Source organism: Grammomys surdaster, unplaced genomic scaffold, assembly GCF_004785775.1.
Source record: "Grammomys surdaster isolate TR1022 unplaced genomic scaffold, NIH_TR_1.0 139, whole genome shotgun sequence".
Lineage (NCBI taxonomy): Eukaryota > Metazoa > Chordata > Mammalia > Rodentia > Muridae > Grammomys > Grammomys surdaster.
Window position 1 is genome coordinate 12,640,623 of NW_021604597.1, and position 14,439 is coordinate 12,655,061.

A 14,439-nucleotide genomic window follows, 5' to 3' on the forward strand; every position below is an offset into this window, starting at 1 on the left:
GATGTCTTGTCCCTCAGGAATGCCACTCACCTGGGTCTGGGTGCAGAGCCTAGGTATATGCATGCTGGGGATGCAGTCTCTTTTTGCCTACTCTAGTGATACAGAGTTCAGCTCTTTGTCACCTTACTTTTCTTTCTCTGGCTGTCTAGATATCTGTCTTTCACTGAAGGAAGAACCTTTGCAATGCTTTTTGCCTGTATTGATCTTTGTGTTGTTTCTCCTACAACCAGAGTGTGTGGGCCATGGACTTGTCAGAGGAAGTTAGAGCCTTAGGTGCCTTTCATTTCCTGTGTCTCAAATGCAGCTATCAGCAAACTTTCCACAGGACGTTTTAGAGCTTGGCACCTCTAAACTCTTGCTCTTATTTGTCTCTCTTCCAAGGAGCCACTCTGGTTCAGAGCAGATTTCCACTGTGTAGACCATTGCACAGCTCTGATTCAAAAAATTTCCCTCTAGATAGAGCAAATGGAATTCTTACATAGTTCTCAAATTGCCAAAGATTTATAATCAAACGGGTGATCAAGTCATTACTTACAAATATTTCCCCCAAGATCTGTAAAATTCTTTGGCTTAATTTTCTGGTATAATGAATTTAATCAAATGGAATTTAGATGTTTTTTCTACCTTCAGTATTCTGAAGCGAAGTGAGCTCATTATTCCAAAAACACATGTATAGAGGAATTAAAAGTTACCTTGACTGAAAGGCAAGAATCAAAGTAGCAACAATATGTGTGCCTTAAAATGTATTTTCATCATATTTCCTTGACTCTTATAATGTGATATACACATAGTTGGGAACACAGCCGTGAATTTCTGAAAACAGTGTACATCATATTCTGGAGCAAGTCTCTCACAGTATTTTGAGAAGAAATGACACAAGGTAAGCCTTGAAAACAAGAATAATAAACGTACCCATTTTAAAACTCTGTATACTCATACCAACTAAGGTTAAGAACACAAAGTCATTGAAAATAAGTGGAGAGATGCGGAAAATTGACAGTATGATGAGACCCCATGTGGGGCCTAAGAGCAAGCTCAGCTTCGTTCCAGCCTGGAGCTCACTGGGTCCAAGGTCAGTGACTCAGTGTCTCCGTATCCAGTCTGATCTGCCTTTAACGCTCTGCTCCCGTCCTTGGGTTCTAGTCTAGTCTCTTGAGGACTTCACTCCTGGCTCATTCCCTAATCTGGCCAGTGAGTTTCTGCTGTTTTTCTGTCCCGAGAGACTGAATCTAGCTGGACTTCTCACCTCATAACCTTTACCCAGAAGCTGAATTGCTGCAGGCTCTTTAGGGCTCCACACCTGTTGCTGGTTGCTACTTCCTTCCAGCTGCCCTCAGCTCACTCTGTGATCTGCTTCTTCCTGTTGCTCTTAGTCGGGAGCTTCATCCATGCTTGGTCACTTACCATCTGTCTAAACCAGTATTCTATCTCATTGGTCTGCTCTGACACAATCTCCCCGAGTCCCGTTTATATAAATGGCAAACATTTAATATAGAAAAGGGTTCCTTCATTAGAAGGAACAGTTTCCCTGCAGTCCAGCAAAGAAAGCCAAGGGTCTTACCAGTCCATCAGCTAGCTGCCACTACATCTATGAATTTTAAAGTCGTGAAGAAAGGAAGAATCCATTTTGCCTTATTTAGTAAACATAAAAGTTCATAATTTTTCAGATACTGCCTATTTATCTAAATGAGCACTTAAAAGTCATTTTCTGTTTGTCATCTTTTATTTATGTGTGGGTTTTAGTTTATAAACAACAGATGAAGATAAGGTAACTGAAAACAAAGGATCTTTTGGGGAGTATACATTATCGACTAGTTTTCATTGTACAGGGTAGTTGGATTCAGATCTTTATTCTGAGTTTTTTTTACAGGTATCTATGTTTTAATATTCCTTGGGTCACCTCAAGATACATTATGAGTTATTTCTCAGATATCATGAATCCTATAACAGAAAGAGGCCTTCTTCAGTACCAGAGTACATTACATACTTCACCCAGAAGTACCAGTTGAACAATGTGTGGTTTGTACCTTACTAAAATGTAAGTTAAATAATTTTGACCTTATTCATCATCCAATTTTCAGTAATTAACAAGGTACGTGGCACATAGTTATTAGAAGTTGGTGGAATATATGCACATGTTCCCTGATGCCTTATCTTGAAGTCCCCAGCCATTCGCCTATGCTAGGTGATTTGCAGGGCATCTGATCCACAAAGTCAGACAGGGAAACAGTATTTTCAGTCTCCTGAGGTCCTGCTTGGAAGTCAAGTTTCTTAGTTCTGCATGAACCTGTAAAGGTGACAAGTTTCTGGCTGATGCATCTCCTTTGCTAGTAGTTATCTCTCCTGTCATTTCATTTGTTTTGCTAACTCTTCCCCCTAAGCTAGACTTGGGCCAATGAAAAAGCAGTTTCAGTAGCCGTGCATGTTTCTGGGTCCACAATTTTTCTGTTGTAGGGAGAGTTTTCACTTAGCCATCTACTTGGGGAAGAACTGCCAGTTTCTGGAACCAAAATTTCAACCAGCCCAGATTTCTCTCTTCGGTACCAGTTTGCTCTGCCCCTATGATTCTCAATATTTCTGCTCTCCTTTACCTAAACGCCTGAGTTCTCATTTGGGATGCCCTTATATAGCTAAGCATGGCTGCTTTCAACAGCCATAGTCTCCTATCCCTGTCTGCCTTATTCATAAAATACCAATTCAAATTCTTCCTTCATGTATGTAACATCTCTTTTGTTTCTGGGAGCACATTGCAAACAACTAACCTTAGGTGACATATAAAGTAGGAATTTTCTTGTCACTTGATCCCTGGGTAAGTTAGAGAATTGAAAATGAACCCTGAGCCTAAACAAGGAACTCTTTATAGCTGCATGACAGACAGTGTATTACAGTTCCCTTCTCTTGCAATAGAAAGAAAATCATCTTATTTAAGATGAAAGACTACAGTTCTCTGAGCTTCGGATTGCATCTGTGTTCCCACCAAGGTTTACTCAGTGACAAATAATATAAGGTCAATCATGGTACTCAAAAATTTTGGTGAAATAAAATGAAAAGTTTCAGAGTGTGTCCACTATTCCTCAGGAGAAACCTTTCCTTTGGAGAAGGAAAATCATTTAGCATAATCCTCTAGGTCTTCTCTAATAGAAAAGGACTATTTACTTAGCTAAAATAGGGATGTGTGGGGCTAAACAGTCTTATGTCACCTCAGTTCTTGGCTTATTAATAGATACGCAGTTTAAATAGTGTTCACTAGGGAAGAACCATTTTACCTTTTGACAGCATTTCAGAAGCATCATGACCTGGCCTGACCTCTCTCTGTACCACTCCCTAGCAAAAACTGATGCAAGAGCAGGATGCTTTGAGCTCCTCTTGGTAACTGCAAATTACTTAAGTCTGTTGGTCATCTTTGACCAACACATGACTGAAAATAACCTGTTTAAACAGGAGGTACATGGGTGGGTCTAGGAGCTGGGGATCTACCCCAAGTGTTACCAAGGGAACAGTGAAGACTTTTCATGACCTTTAACAGATTTATTGTTTAAAAAGGAACACTGTTATTCATTATCATTATAAGCAAACTTAGTACCTTAGTTTAAGTGATATATCATTTAAATGACAATATTATCCCTAATAGCTTTTGCTAGCAGTCTTTAGGATTCAAAATGCAAATCATACCTGGAAAAGCAAAACTATTTTTAGATTCATGGCACTTCAAGTTAACTGTAACACGGTCACACTGCTTTTCCTTATTATCAGCATGTGTTTTGGTTGGGAATTTTGAAGGAATCCCTAGAGAAAAAATTGCTGTTGGCCCTCTCTTGGCTGTGAGTCCATTGAAATATACTATGAGATAACCCACAGGATTTTCATTTATTTTGGGGAAAACAGATTATCACTGTAGGACCATTAGAATTGAAGGTTCTGAAATCCAGGGCACGAGTGCATATGTGTGCGTTTGTGTGTGCGTGTTATCTGGTATTACGGCAGAACAACAGCAGAAGGAAAACATTAGCTTCAAATTAGACTGACAGTCCGTCTCAATTCACCTTTGTTGCATTGGGCATATAACCCCTCTGTACATAGATTTCTTATAAATTAGAGTTATAGCAGCTACTTGAATACAGATTGTGGGTTGTGAGTCTGTTCCTCTTTCCCATTTACAAGTGGTGTGCTTGGGGTTGCAAATAGCTTATCCAAAATGTTTGTTTATACATCAAAATGATAAAATATTTTGACTGTTGAAAATCAAAATGAATGCAAACTTCAAAGTTTTTATGAACGTGTCTAGTTTGAAGTTCAGTGCTTGGTGAACATTGGTTCCTGTTGTTGTTACTTTTATGATGATTACATTTAAATGCCATTGAAACCCCCCTAATAATTGTCCTTTTGTCTGTAAGTCTGATGGCGTATGGATTCCAGGTTTATGATGTACAAGTTTGTACCTGTGTGTATGTGCACAAGAGCATGTATAGGCGTTCATATCTATATTGACATAATTAGTCTTCATTATCGATTTCACTGGGTTTAGAATTACCAGTTCAGAGATCGAGGCACAGCTCTGGGTATATGTTGAAAGGTGTTTCCAATGAGGAGTCACTCAAGGGGAAGACCTGTCTAGAATGTGGATTGCCTCATCCTCACATGGGCTAGGTTCTCAAACAAAATAAAATGTGGGGGAAAAAGAAAAAAGAAAAAGAAAGCCAGAGTGGCCATCTTCTTCTCTTGGCTTCTGTTCCACTGTGCTATGAACTGAACTGTTCTGCTGTGCCTTCCCTATCATACTGGGCTCAGTCTCCTGAAACCAAATCAAAACAAATCCTGTCTCTTTAGTAATGTCTGTTGGGTATTTTGGTCACAGCAATGAAGGGTAGTTAATACATAGCCTATGCACTGGGTGTGAGTTAGACAGTATCTTCTTTAGAAATTATACTTTGAATGTTGGTCTTTTCTCAGGTTAGTGATAACTCGATAACTTGTCTGACACTTTCCCAAAATGCTGGCCGACTGCAGCGAGCTCCAGGCAACCACGTGATCATGCCTCTGACTAAGCTACAATGCTATGTAGCTTGGGTGTCTTAAATGTGTTTACTACTTAATTATATTTTCCATGTCTGATGAGTTTATCAGGAGCCACTTCTATTGTAAACCAAGGAACATCTGTATATGAAGTATAGTTATAGGCTAATTAATCTTCAAGACAGGGCACCAAAAATAGATCTCTTTCTTGAAAGTACAGATGTACAAGGTACATTGGCTTTGTACAAAAATCATCCTCAGAGTTTGAATAGTTGTGTTCTCAGTGCTGACCAATTAAACAATTATAAGTCTTAGCATTAGATTGTATGGGCTGGAGCATAAAGAGTGGCTCACAGAAGTATTTGAACTTACAGATAAACCAGTGTGTAGATTAATTCAGTACTTCCGCATCCCATCTTTCTTCAGCCAAAGCCACATAAAAACAATTTGCAGCCAGGGATTTTCTTCATTACAAATTAGAAGTGGATTATGAAAGAATCCAGAGTGTGTGTAATGAAAGCTATTTGATTCTTATTGGCATTAGGGTCATTTTCTTTCCAGGAATTGTCTTCTAGATTCCAGTTTGCATATTGTCACCTTCTAAATGGTGATCACTTTTAATTTCCCTGTGCTGCTTGTGTTCATTCTAAATGTTACAGCACTGCCTTTGCACTGGTAGAGGGCTACGGTGGAGGTGCAGGGGAGGAATGGAGTTGCCATTACCTTCAGATTGTTGTCAAAGAATATTTGTTTTACTTAGCATAAATTGCCTCATAAGTAATACTAGGTTTATTGTCTGTTAATAAAGCCCTTATTGAGAGGAAAAAAAGTTTTGGTCATAAATGAATGACTTAAAGTTTTTACAGGAAGCATCTGCTGCTGGCTGTCCTAACTTTTCCTTGACCTCCTTTGGATACTTTTAGAGAATTCAGTTATTTTAAGATACTAAAGTCAAAATGCTGTTTGGGACTAGGTATCAGAAGGCTTAAGAAGGCTTAGAGCAATTTGAAAAGAACAAGCTGAGCACATTTTTTTTGTTTGTTCTGTTTTTCTGTTTTGTTTTTTTTCTGTGCAATTCCCTAAACCCCTCTTCAGGGCAGAACAAGAATAGTCAATAGAGACAATTTGTCACAGACTAACGAGGGAAGTCTATTTAATGTGTGTTATAAACAGATACTTACTCCACGCTCCCATTTACACGAGATGCTTACTCCATCTGGATGCTCCAGCCTGACACTTTGCCACTTTTTTTTAATCACACAAATCTGTGACTGGAGCACGACATGGAAAAGAGAAGAGGAGGACAGAGCAAGGACAAAAGAAAACAGAGTTGGGATGCAGTAGAAGAGAAGGCCATGGGAGGGTCTGCTAGTCACATGCCCCAATCTTCTGTACCATGGAAAGCTTTCATTCAAACACTCTGTCTCTGTCTATCTCTCGCTGTCTCTCTCTATCTCTGTTTCCCTCTGTCTCTGTCTCTCTCTTTCTCTCTTCTCTCTCTTTCCTCTCTCTCCCTCCTTTCTCTAACTCCCTCTCCTCCTCCCACTCTCTCTTCCTTTCCCTTTCCCTCTCTAACCTCCACTCCTCTACTAGCTGCTGGTGTTATGAAAATTATTTAATCATTTACAACTAAATAGCAACAGAACTTTCAAATTCAAAGCAAGTCTCTCTGACTTAAAGAACAAAATGTTTCCCTAGCTTATATTCCATCTCCACGCTGCATAATACATCCTTGGTAATGAATACAGTAATTAATGACTTCCCAGATGCTAGCTGAGCTTGTGTTTAAATTCCCCAAGTCAAATAAGTTGGGAGAATGTTACAAGAAGATTAGTTAAGGAAAAAAAATTGTGTGCCATTTATCAGCCCAGAACATTCAGAATTGTCACTTATAAGAAATAAGCTCATTATTAATGGAAGATTACTCTGCTTTTCTTTATGTGACTATTTTAAAAATTAACTTTTTCATTATTGCAAGGGTAATGAATGCATATTCCTCTAACACAAATTGGGAAATAAAGATAAGCAAATAATACAAAATTAAACACACCCACACCCCCTCCCCATAGATATAGCTATAAGTACCATGGCTTCTATCCTCCTAGGCTTTCTGGGCTTTTACATAGGCCTTTTTACATTGTAGCATTTTCCCCCACTTTATACCAGCTAGACAACATTCTGTATCAATACATTTGTCTTTTTATGCTTACTTATTAAGGCAAATAATTTTGTTTGACTTTAAAACACAGTTGTTTCTTCAGAAGTCAGAAACTGATGCATGATAAACCTTCTGAAGAGCAGGAGTGTGGCTGTTTGTGGATGTACTACAATTCAAAACACAGCACAAAAAAAGAAAGACAGCTACACGCAGTTTGACAGTTGTGCATGTTTCCTATGGCCCTTCTACTCATATATCTACTGCTGACTTCAAAGAAAAGTCAGGACAGAGGAGGTCCAGAGGATGAGGTACAAAATGAGAACCAGCCTATGTTAAGGATTAAAGGGAGGTTCATCAAAGACTTAGCTTAAAAAGTGCTAGCCTGTGACATTCCTTGGCCTATGCCCCCCAAATATTCCACAGAACAGAACTTCCTTTGAAAAGTGATTGGAAGCACAAATACTCAGAGAGATCTCTGGTCAGTGGGATTTACCAAGCAGCACTGGAAGGAGCTAGCGTTGTTGCTGATTCTGAGCTCCCTGCTTGTTTCTTAATGCTGTTTCTTTGGGCTAGTGCAGACAGTAGGATTAGAGAGAGAGAGGGAAAAAAAAGAAGGCACTGGCCTGAGAGTGAATATTAATTGATTTCCCTTAATGGGGATGTGTGGGAAGTTTACATACACTCAAGGACTGAGTTTTTTGGTCTCACAAGAACAGAATCTCAACTAACACCATCATTTTTATTGAAAATGTTTGATGGAGTATGTTGTATTCCAAATAAGCAATAAACTTTACCTACTACTCCCACTGTTCATTGTGCAACCTCATTACTACTTTACAACTTCTCAATAGTCTGTAAGTCCTATGGTTTTCACATAAGCCACCCACTTCCCTGGAAGAGGAATGGACTCTTCCCCAAATGTCAGTGGATTTTACAAAAACTACTTTCAATTCTGAAAGCAAAAAAGCTCTAAAACTTGTGCCAAGTTTACTTCTAGAAGATCTTCAGTTAGTGTGTTCAGAATCGACATTTGTGAGATTTTCACCTACATGACAATCTTTTTATAAGGGTTGTTGATTCACTTTCTCCTATAATCATAATCATATCTTGATTTTCTTCAAAGTACAAAAAATTTTTTTCTTCTTTACCATTTTAAGGTTTTCTTATCTTGTCCTGCTGTGTTAAGACTAGAATTCTTCCTGATGAGTCTTGAGTGAGCAATGTTTTGACTCCGGGAGAACACTACCTTCATGGGAGAAATGAAATCTGTTCCCATATAAGCTGCCCTGGGGATCATGCGGATGTTTGTTGTTAAGGTGGAAGATTTGAACTAGACTTTTGAAATGCCTAGAATTTCAAAGGGTGAAAAATGCAAAAGAGACAGTGGCAGCAGACGGGGCTAGAATAACCAGGTCAAAGTACCAGAAGCAGAAAACTGAGCTGCTTCCCAGCAGAAACTGATTTGATTGGGCCATGACTCATGTGAGGAAATAAAGACAGAAGCTTCATGAGCTGTTTCAAGTTAAAATATGCTATGGAATCCATGGGAGGTTTTGTTGTTGTACTTGTTTTGTTTTTGTTTTTTAATGAATATAAAAGACTGCATTGAAACCTTGGCTGGAAAACACCAAGCTGAAATGTTTTGAGAGCATTAATCTGCTTACTGAATACAGGGTGGATTATGGTGGATGGGGCTGGGGCCAAGGTTTGGGGGAAAGAACATGGCCTGCCATAGAATGAAGAATTGAAATGGAACAGATATAATGGATAGGGAGGCAGTTAAACAGGAACTGAGATGACTTGTGGGAAAAGAAGAGGACTCAGACCAGGTAAATAATTGTAACTCATTAAAAAGAGTCAGTTGATGGACATACAAAGAGATTAATGACATCAGTAAAATGATTGGGCAGACAGAGTGTCCACAATGAAAAACTCAGAGCAGCTTCACGTGAGTACCAAACCCTGAGTGAGACAGTGAGCTCACAGAAGTTAAGAGAGAAATGTCTTCCTTATAGGTTGATGTCACAAAACCTTAGGAAAGAAATGCAATTGGTTCTAAGCCTTGAGTCGTAGAAACTGAGAAGAAACAGAGGGGGAATCCAAAATGTGGCATGAGGAAGTCAGAAGCAAAGGCTCTGTGTTACAAAACACGAAAGTCTTCTGGTACACTGAACAGGCTTGTCTTGGGAAACAGGGATGAATACAAACTTAGATAGGGAATGGGAAGAGGATGGCTTCAAGACCAAGCTAAAGAGTTTGTCATTTAACCTGAGAAATGACAAGCCTCTGACATTTTTGAGTAATGCTGTGGCTAGTGCAAAAGGGCCTGTAGGGGGTGTAATCTGAAAAATGAGCATCGTGTATAAGGGAGAGCAAGCAGAATGAATGAGTCTGCAGGAAAGGAAGCTGGAAGCTGGGTAGACACAAGCATGGAAAAGAGGCATCAGTAAACAGGCTAAGCAGTTATGATTAGCAAATGGGTGGAAGAAATAGGGCTTTACTTAAGAACTCAATCCCAAGAGTCTGTGCTAATTATCATATCTATCATATATAACATATAATATATAGCATATATAGCATAGCATGGAAGTGGGGAGATGACTGATTTGAGATTAATTCCAAAGAGGTTTAAGAACTATATGTGAAGTATTTGGCAAGCAAACATCCGAAAGATAGATAGAGTTAGGGGATTGAAACTGAGCTGATTTACCATACCAAGCTCAAAAAAGCCACACTGCTCAGGGATTGTTTGAAGTTTTTCATTAATTGACTAATTAATTAATCAACTGGTTCAGAAAATGAAGTAGTTTCAGAAGCTCACTTGAGTACACATACTCTGCTGATATAGATGAATTCTCAATTGCTCCTTTGTTTACACCACAAAACAGTCCAACTTACTATGGGAAGGAAAGCATGAAGGAATGTAGGGGGAGGAGACCATGTGCTCTACTCCAAGTGTGGTGTAAATGAGCCTTGTGACTTACGCTAGTCTTCAGAATGTAAAAATGCATATTTTCCCAGTTATACCATCTAAAAGTATGTGTCTTACACACAGCAAATACCCTGTGCTTTCATCACAGTTTTCAAAGATGTAAGAGTGAGCTTCAATAACTCTCACAAGCTCACAACCAATATTATAACAGACTCTACATAAACAAATACAAATTGGGCATGAATTTTAATTGTAAAATTTTGTAAGACTCCAGAGATAGTTCAGTGGGTAAAGGCTCCGGCCCACAAACCTAACGACCTGTGTATACACACACACATAAATACATAAAAATGTAATATGAATTTGGAGAACTGTAAGCAAAATACAAAGACTACTAACTGGCCTTAGATCCTTACTGAGCCAATAAATATCCATTAGCAGTCAGATTTGCATCGTTTGGAGTTTCAGGAATATTTTGAAAGTCACAGCACCCTGAAAAGCGAACAGCAAACTAAACATTTCCATAATGAAAAATGACATTACGTTAACTCTATGCCAAGATGGCCACAACAAAGTAGGCCTACAATTCGTTTTTTCCTTGAAATAGTAAATAGCAAGACATTCACTTATTGGGAGCCAGGTGCAGGGAGACACATTTAAGAGAGGACTTAGGATGGAGGACTCAAGCTACTCAGAAATAAAATGAAACCACCATAATAGTAAAGGGGAAAGAGACTACTGACAGATGTAGTCATGATCCCGTCAGAATAGACTATTATATAAATACAGGAAAAGAGCATCTGTCCAGCTGACACAAAGAAGGAGCCTCTCATTCCCTTTCCAGCCGACTTAAGCAATACATCTTTCATTGCATTGGGTCCTTTCTCTGGTCTTGCAGCTGCTCGACTGATCCAGAATATGGATGCCTCTGTTGAGCCATGTACAGACTTCTTCAAATATGCTTGTGGAGGCTGGTTGAAACGCAACGTCATTCCCGAGACCAGTTCCCGATACAGTAATTTTGACATTTTAAGAGATGAACTAGAAGTCATTTTGAAAGGTTAGTGTTGACTGTGTCTGTGAATTAAATTTTTCCTTTTATATCCATTTTTAAAAAGATGTAGCTACTGGCCATTCCAAGAAATTTCACAAAAGATTAGAGTTGATAATTTCCTCCAGAATCTGCAGACCTCTATTGAGTTACTCTGAGGGAGATAGACACCAAAATGGACGTGCTGGCATATCTTAACATTCCTACTTTAATTTTATATACACAAGACCTAAAGCTCTTCATCCCAAGTGATGATGTGTTCATGTCATTTTATAGAAAAGCAATGTTTAATGGTTGCTACTGAGTCATTTCTACTGACTTCACGGCTCAGCCCTAGTCTGTGTTAAAGTTGCTAAAAATGTCACCAAACCTTGTCTTCCATAAAAGTGGAGAATATTTGGACTCACCTATATCTATCCCTAATTCTCTTCTTTTAAAAGTTGCTTTGTAGGAAAAAAAAGTGAGTTTTTCCCATGTTTTAATGCCTATACAAGGAGAAAAATTCACTTGGATCATCCATAGCACATTCACACAAGGAAAATTATCTTCTAGTAATCAAGAGAATTATCCACACTATTCCACACTATTTCCAAATTCCTTCCTTCTTTTTTTGTTTTTGTTTGTTTGTTTGTTTGTTTGTTTGTTTTAATCTGAACTTCAAGAAAAAGTAACTGGTACCTGTGGCTGAGAAGCAGACACACATGCATATGCACACTAGCAGTCCACTCAGAAAGACTTATATGTAACTTAGCTAGAGGAGTAAACCCCTACTGTTCTAGGAATGGTGGCTGGATTTTCCTCAAGATTTAGGAATGGAGAGGGAAAAAACATTTATTCTTAATTAGAGCTACGTTGAAATGTCAATGCCAGCTAAAAGTCAACCATCATGTTGATGCCCTTTACTAAATGCTTGATTTCAGATGTCCTTCAAGAACCCAAAACTGAAGACATAGTAGCAGTGCAGAAAGCGAAAACCTTGTACAGATCTTGTATAAATGAGTGTAAGTCTTTTCTACTTGTAATATATATGTATAAATAATGGTAACAAAACACGAATAGACTATGCATACCCTCAGTTTGAATTTATTTTCATTGTCTCAAAAAAGCTGCTATTGATAGCCGAGGCGGACAACCTCTACTCCAACTGTTACCAGATATATATGGATGGCCAGTAGCATCAGAAAACTGGGATCAAACATATGGTGAGGCAATTTCCTTCTTTATTTTAAATTAATAATTTCTACTTTATAGTATTACTAATAAACCACAGCTTTAGAAAATATACTTCACTTCTGTTCCTTTAGGTACTTCTTGGACAGCTGAGAAATCTATTGCACAACTGAATTCTAAATATGGGAAAAAGGTCCTCATTAATTTTTTTGTTGGCACTGATGATAAGAATTCGACCCAGCATATAATTCATGTAAGTGTGTGTGTGTTAGGCAGTCAACGCTATCTCTAACTTGTAATGAAATTTCCATGTGCATTATTTTCATTGATATTTGAGTAATGCTAACTCTTCCTTTCAATGGATGAACTAAAGTGTAATAAATCCCTGTCCTGGCTCTCAGCCCTAAGACTCCATGTTGAAAGGCTTTTCTTAGCTATATGTTTTAGACATTCACCCCAGTTTGTTGTCTCTAAGATAGCTCCCCAGGATCCTCTTATTATGAGAATAACCTTCAGTTTCTTTGAATGTTTTGTCCTTTGGTTTACATAAAGTAATGTAGGTCTGGACATCAAAAATTCCTCACTGATTTAAAATAAAAACCATAAAGGGGGTTTTGAACACAGTTTTGGTTCTCACTGAAGATTACCTGTGCTTTTAATTTTAGTTACGATAAATAAAATACGATACTTTTAATGGCCCTTCATGTGGAGATAGCTTGTTGCTCTTTCTATATGTGTGTGTGTCTGTGTGTCTGTGTGTCTGTGTGTGTGTGTGTGTGTGTGTGTGTGTATTTCCTCTGGATTAGATTGGACTCCTCAAAATTCATGGATTCCCACCTTCATGTATGAGGGCCATAGTTGACTATTACATCCATTCTAATATATACAGAATAGGAAGCAGTCTTATAAGGGTATCAGCATGCCCATTTGTACTTAATGTTGGTGTCCAAAGAGGAATACATACACAGAACATCAGAGCATCTCTTCTCACATACCCAGCTAATGTCTGCTCCTGCTAAAACCCCTTCAAACACACACATCTTAGGGGGAGGCTTCTCCATGTCTCTTTGGTATACAATCTTAAAATTTGTGGCAAGATTTACACTGACAAATAGGTTGTAGAGAAACTGTAATGGTCTTTTATGCCCCCACCCCCACAGACCCAAATCAACTTGGAAGGATACAACCTACTTCTACCAGTAAGAGTGTACCCCAGTTAAGGGTGGAGGAAGCAAACATGGTCTGAAAGGGACCGTATTAGAATATCCAGAAGCTGGAAAGTTCTGTCAGTGTGTAATTTGGTAGTTCTCTAGGCCAGGATCCTCCTTGTATCTTCTGTTCTGAATTAAAAATCATCCTCAGCTTATTTTTAATTCAAGTTTTCTTTAGTTTCACTCACATATCCACAATGAAATATCCTAGTTTATTTAACTACCCATGTAGTTATCAATTACAAATGCTGCAGAAACCGTTTCTCAGTTATTTACTTCATTTCTTGCTTATTGCCCTTACAAACAGCACAGAGAGCAGGCTTAGCCTATTTTATCCAAATGTTTTATACTTGTTGAGTAATTTGTTTTCCTTAATGTATTTTTTTTTTACAGTTTGATCAGCCTCGACTTGGCCTCCCTTCCAGAGATTACTATGAGTGTACTGGAATATACAAAGAGGTAAATAAATGCAGGGGGAAAAAAGAATCAGACACAGCTACAGAGTGATCTGTGTAAACCTTTAATAATGAAAAGGACCAGAGCCAAATTTAAAAATAGTTTACAACTTTTTCTAGGGAAAGATTAAAAGAAAACAATGCTGAAGTTCCTTTGATAGATGAACATTGCAACTCAACTATCAGAAATCAAACAAGAAAGCTTGGAATTCCTCTTGTGAATTTTGATTCTTAGTTTTTAAGTCACATGATCTATTTTTTAACGCCACCTTCAAATGTTTCCATTCACATCTAAATTGGATCATTAAAAAAACAAGCAAAAAGCGTCTGATTAATCATAGCACTGAACACTGTCAGTAATGACTAGGGATGAACAGGTCCAGTGACATGTACTCTTCTGGAACTTCCTGATTCTGCTTTCAGACAACTATGCTGACAGGAAAATCTGC

General features: G+C 38.3%; 1 protein-coding gene across 2 annotated transcripts in view; it reads left to right on the forward strand.

The window, feature by feature from the left end:
- Positions 1-14,439, forward strand: part of Mme (membrane metalloendopeptidase) — an 82,424-nt gene that overhangs the window by 19,249 nt on the left and 48,736 nt on the right. For both annotated transcript variants that reach the window (XM_028763461.1, XM_028763460.1), the window contains exons 4-8: positions 11,002-11,163; positions 12,075-12,155; positions 12,261-12,356; positions 12,459-12,577; positions 13,929-13,994. In XM_028763461.1, coding sequence (XP_028619294.1) covers positions 11,002-11,163; positions 12,075-12,155; positions 12,261-12,356; positions 12,459-12,577; positions 13,929-13,994 — 524 coding nt within the window. The remainder of the gene's footprint in view (positions 1-11,001; positions 11,164-12,074; positions 12,156-12,260; positions 12,357-12,458; positions 12,578-13,928; positions 13,995-14,439) is intronic.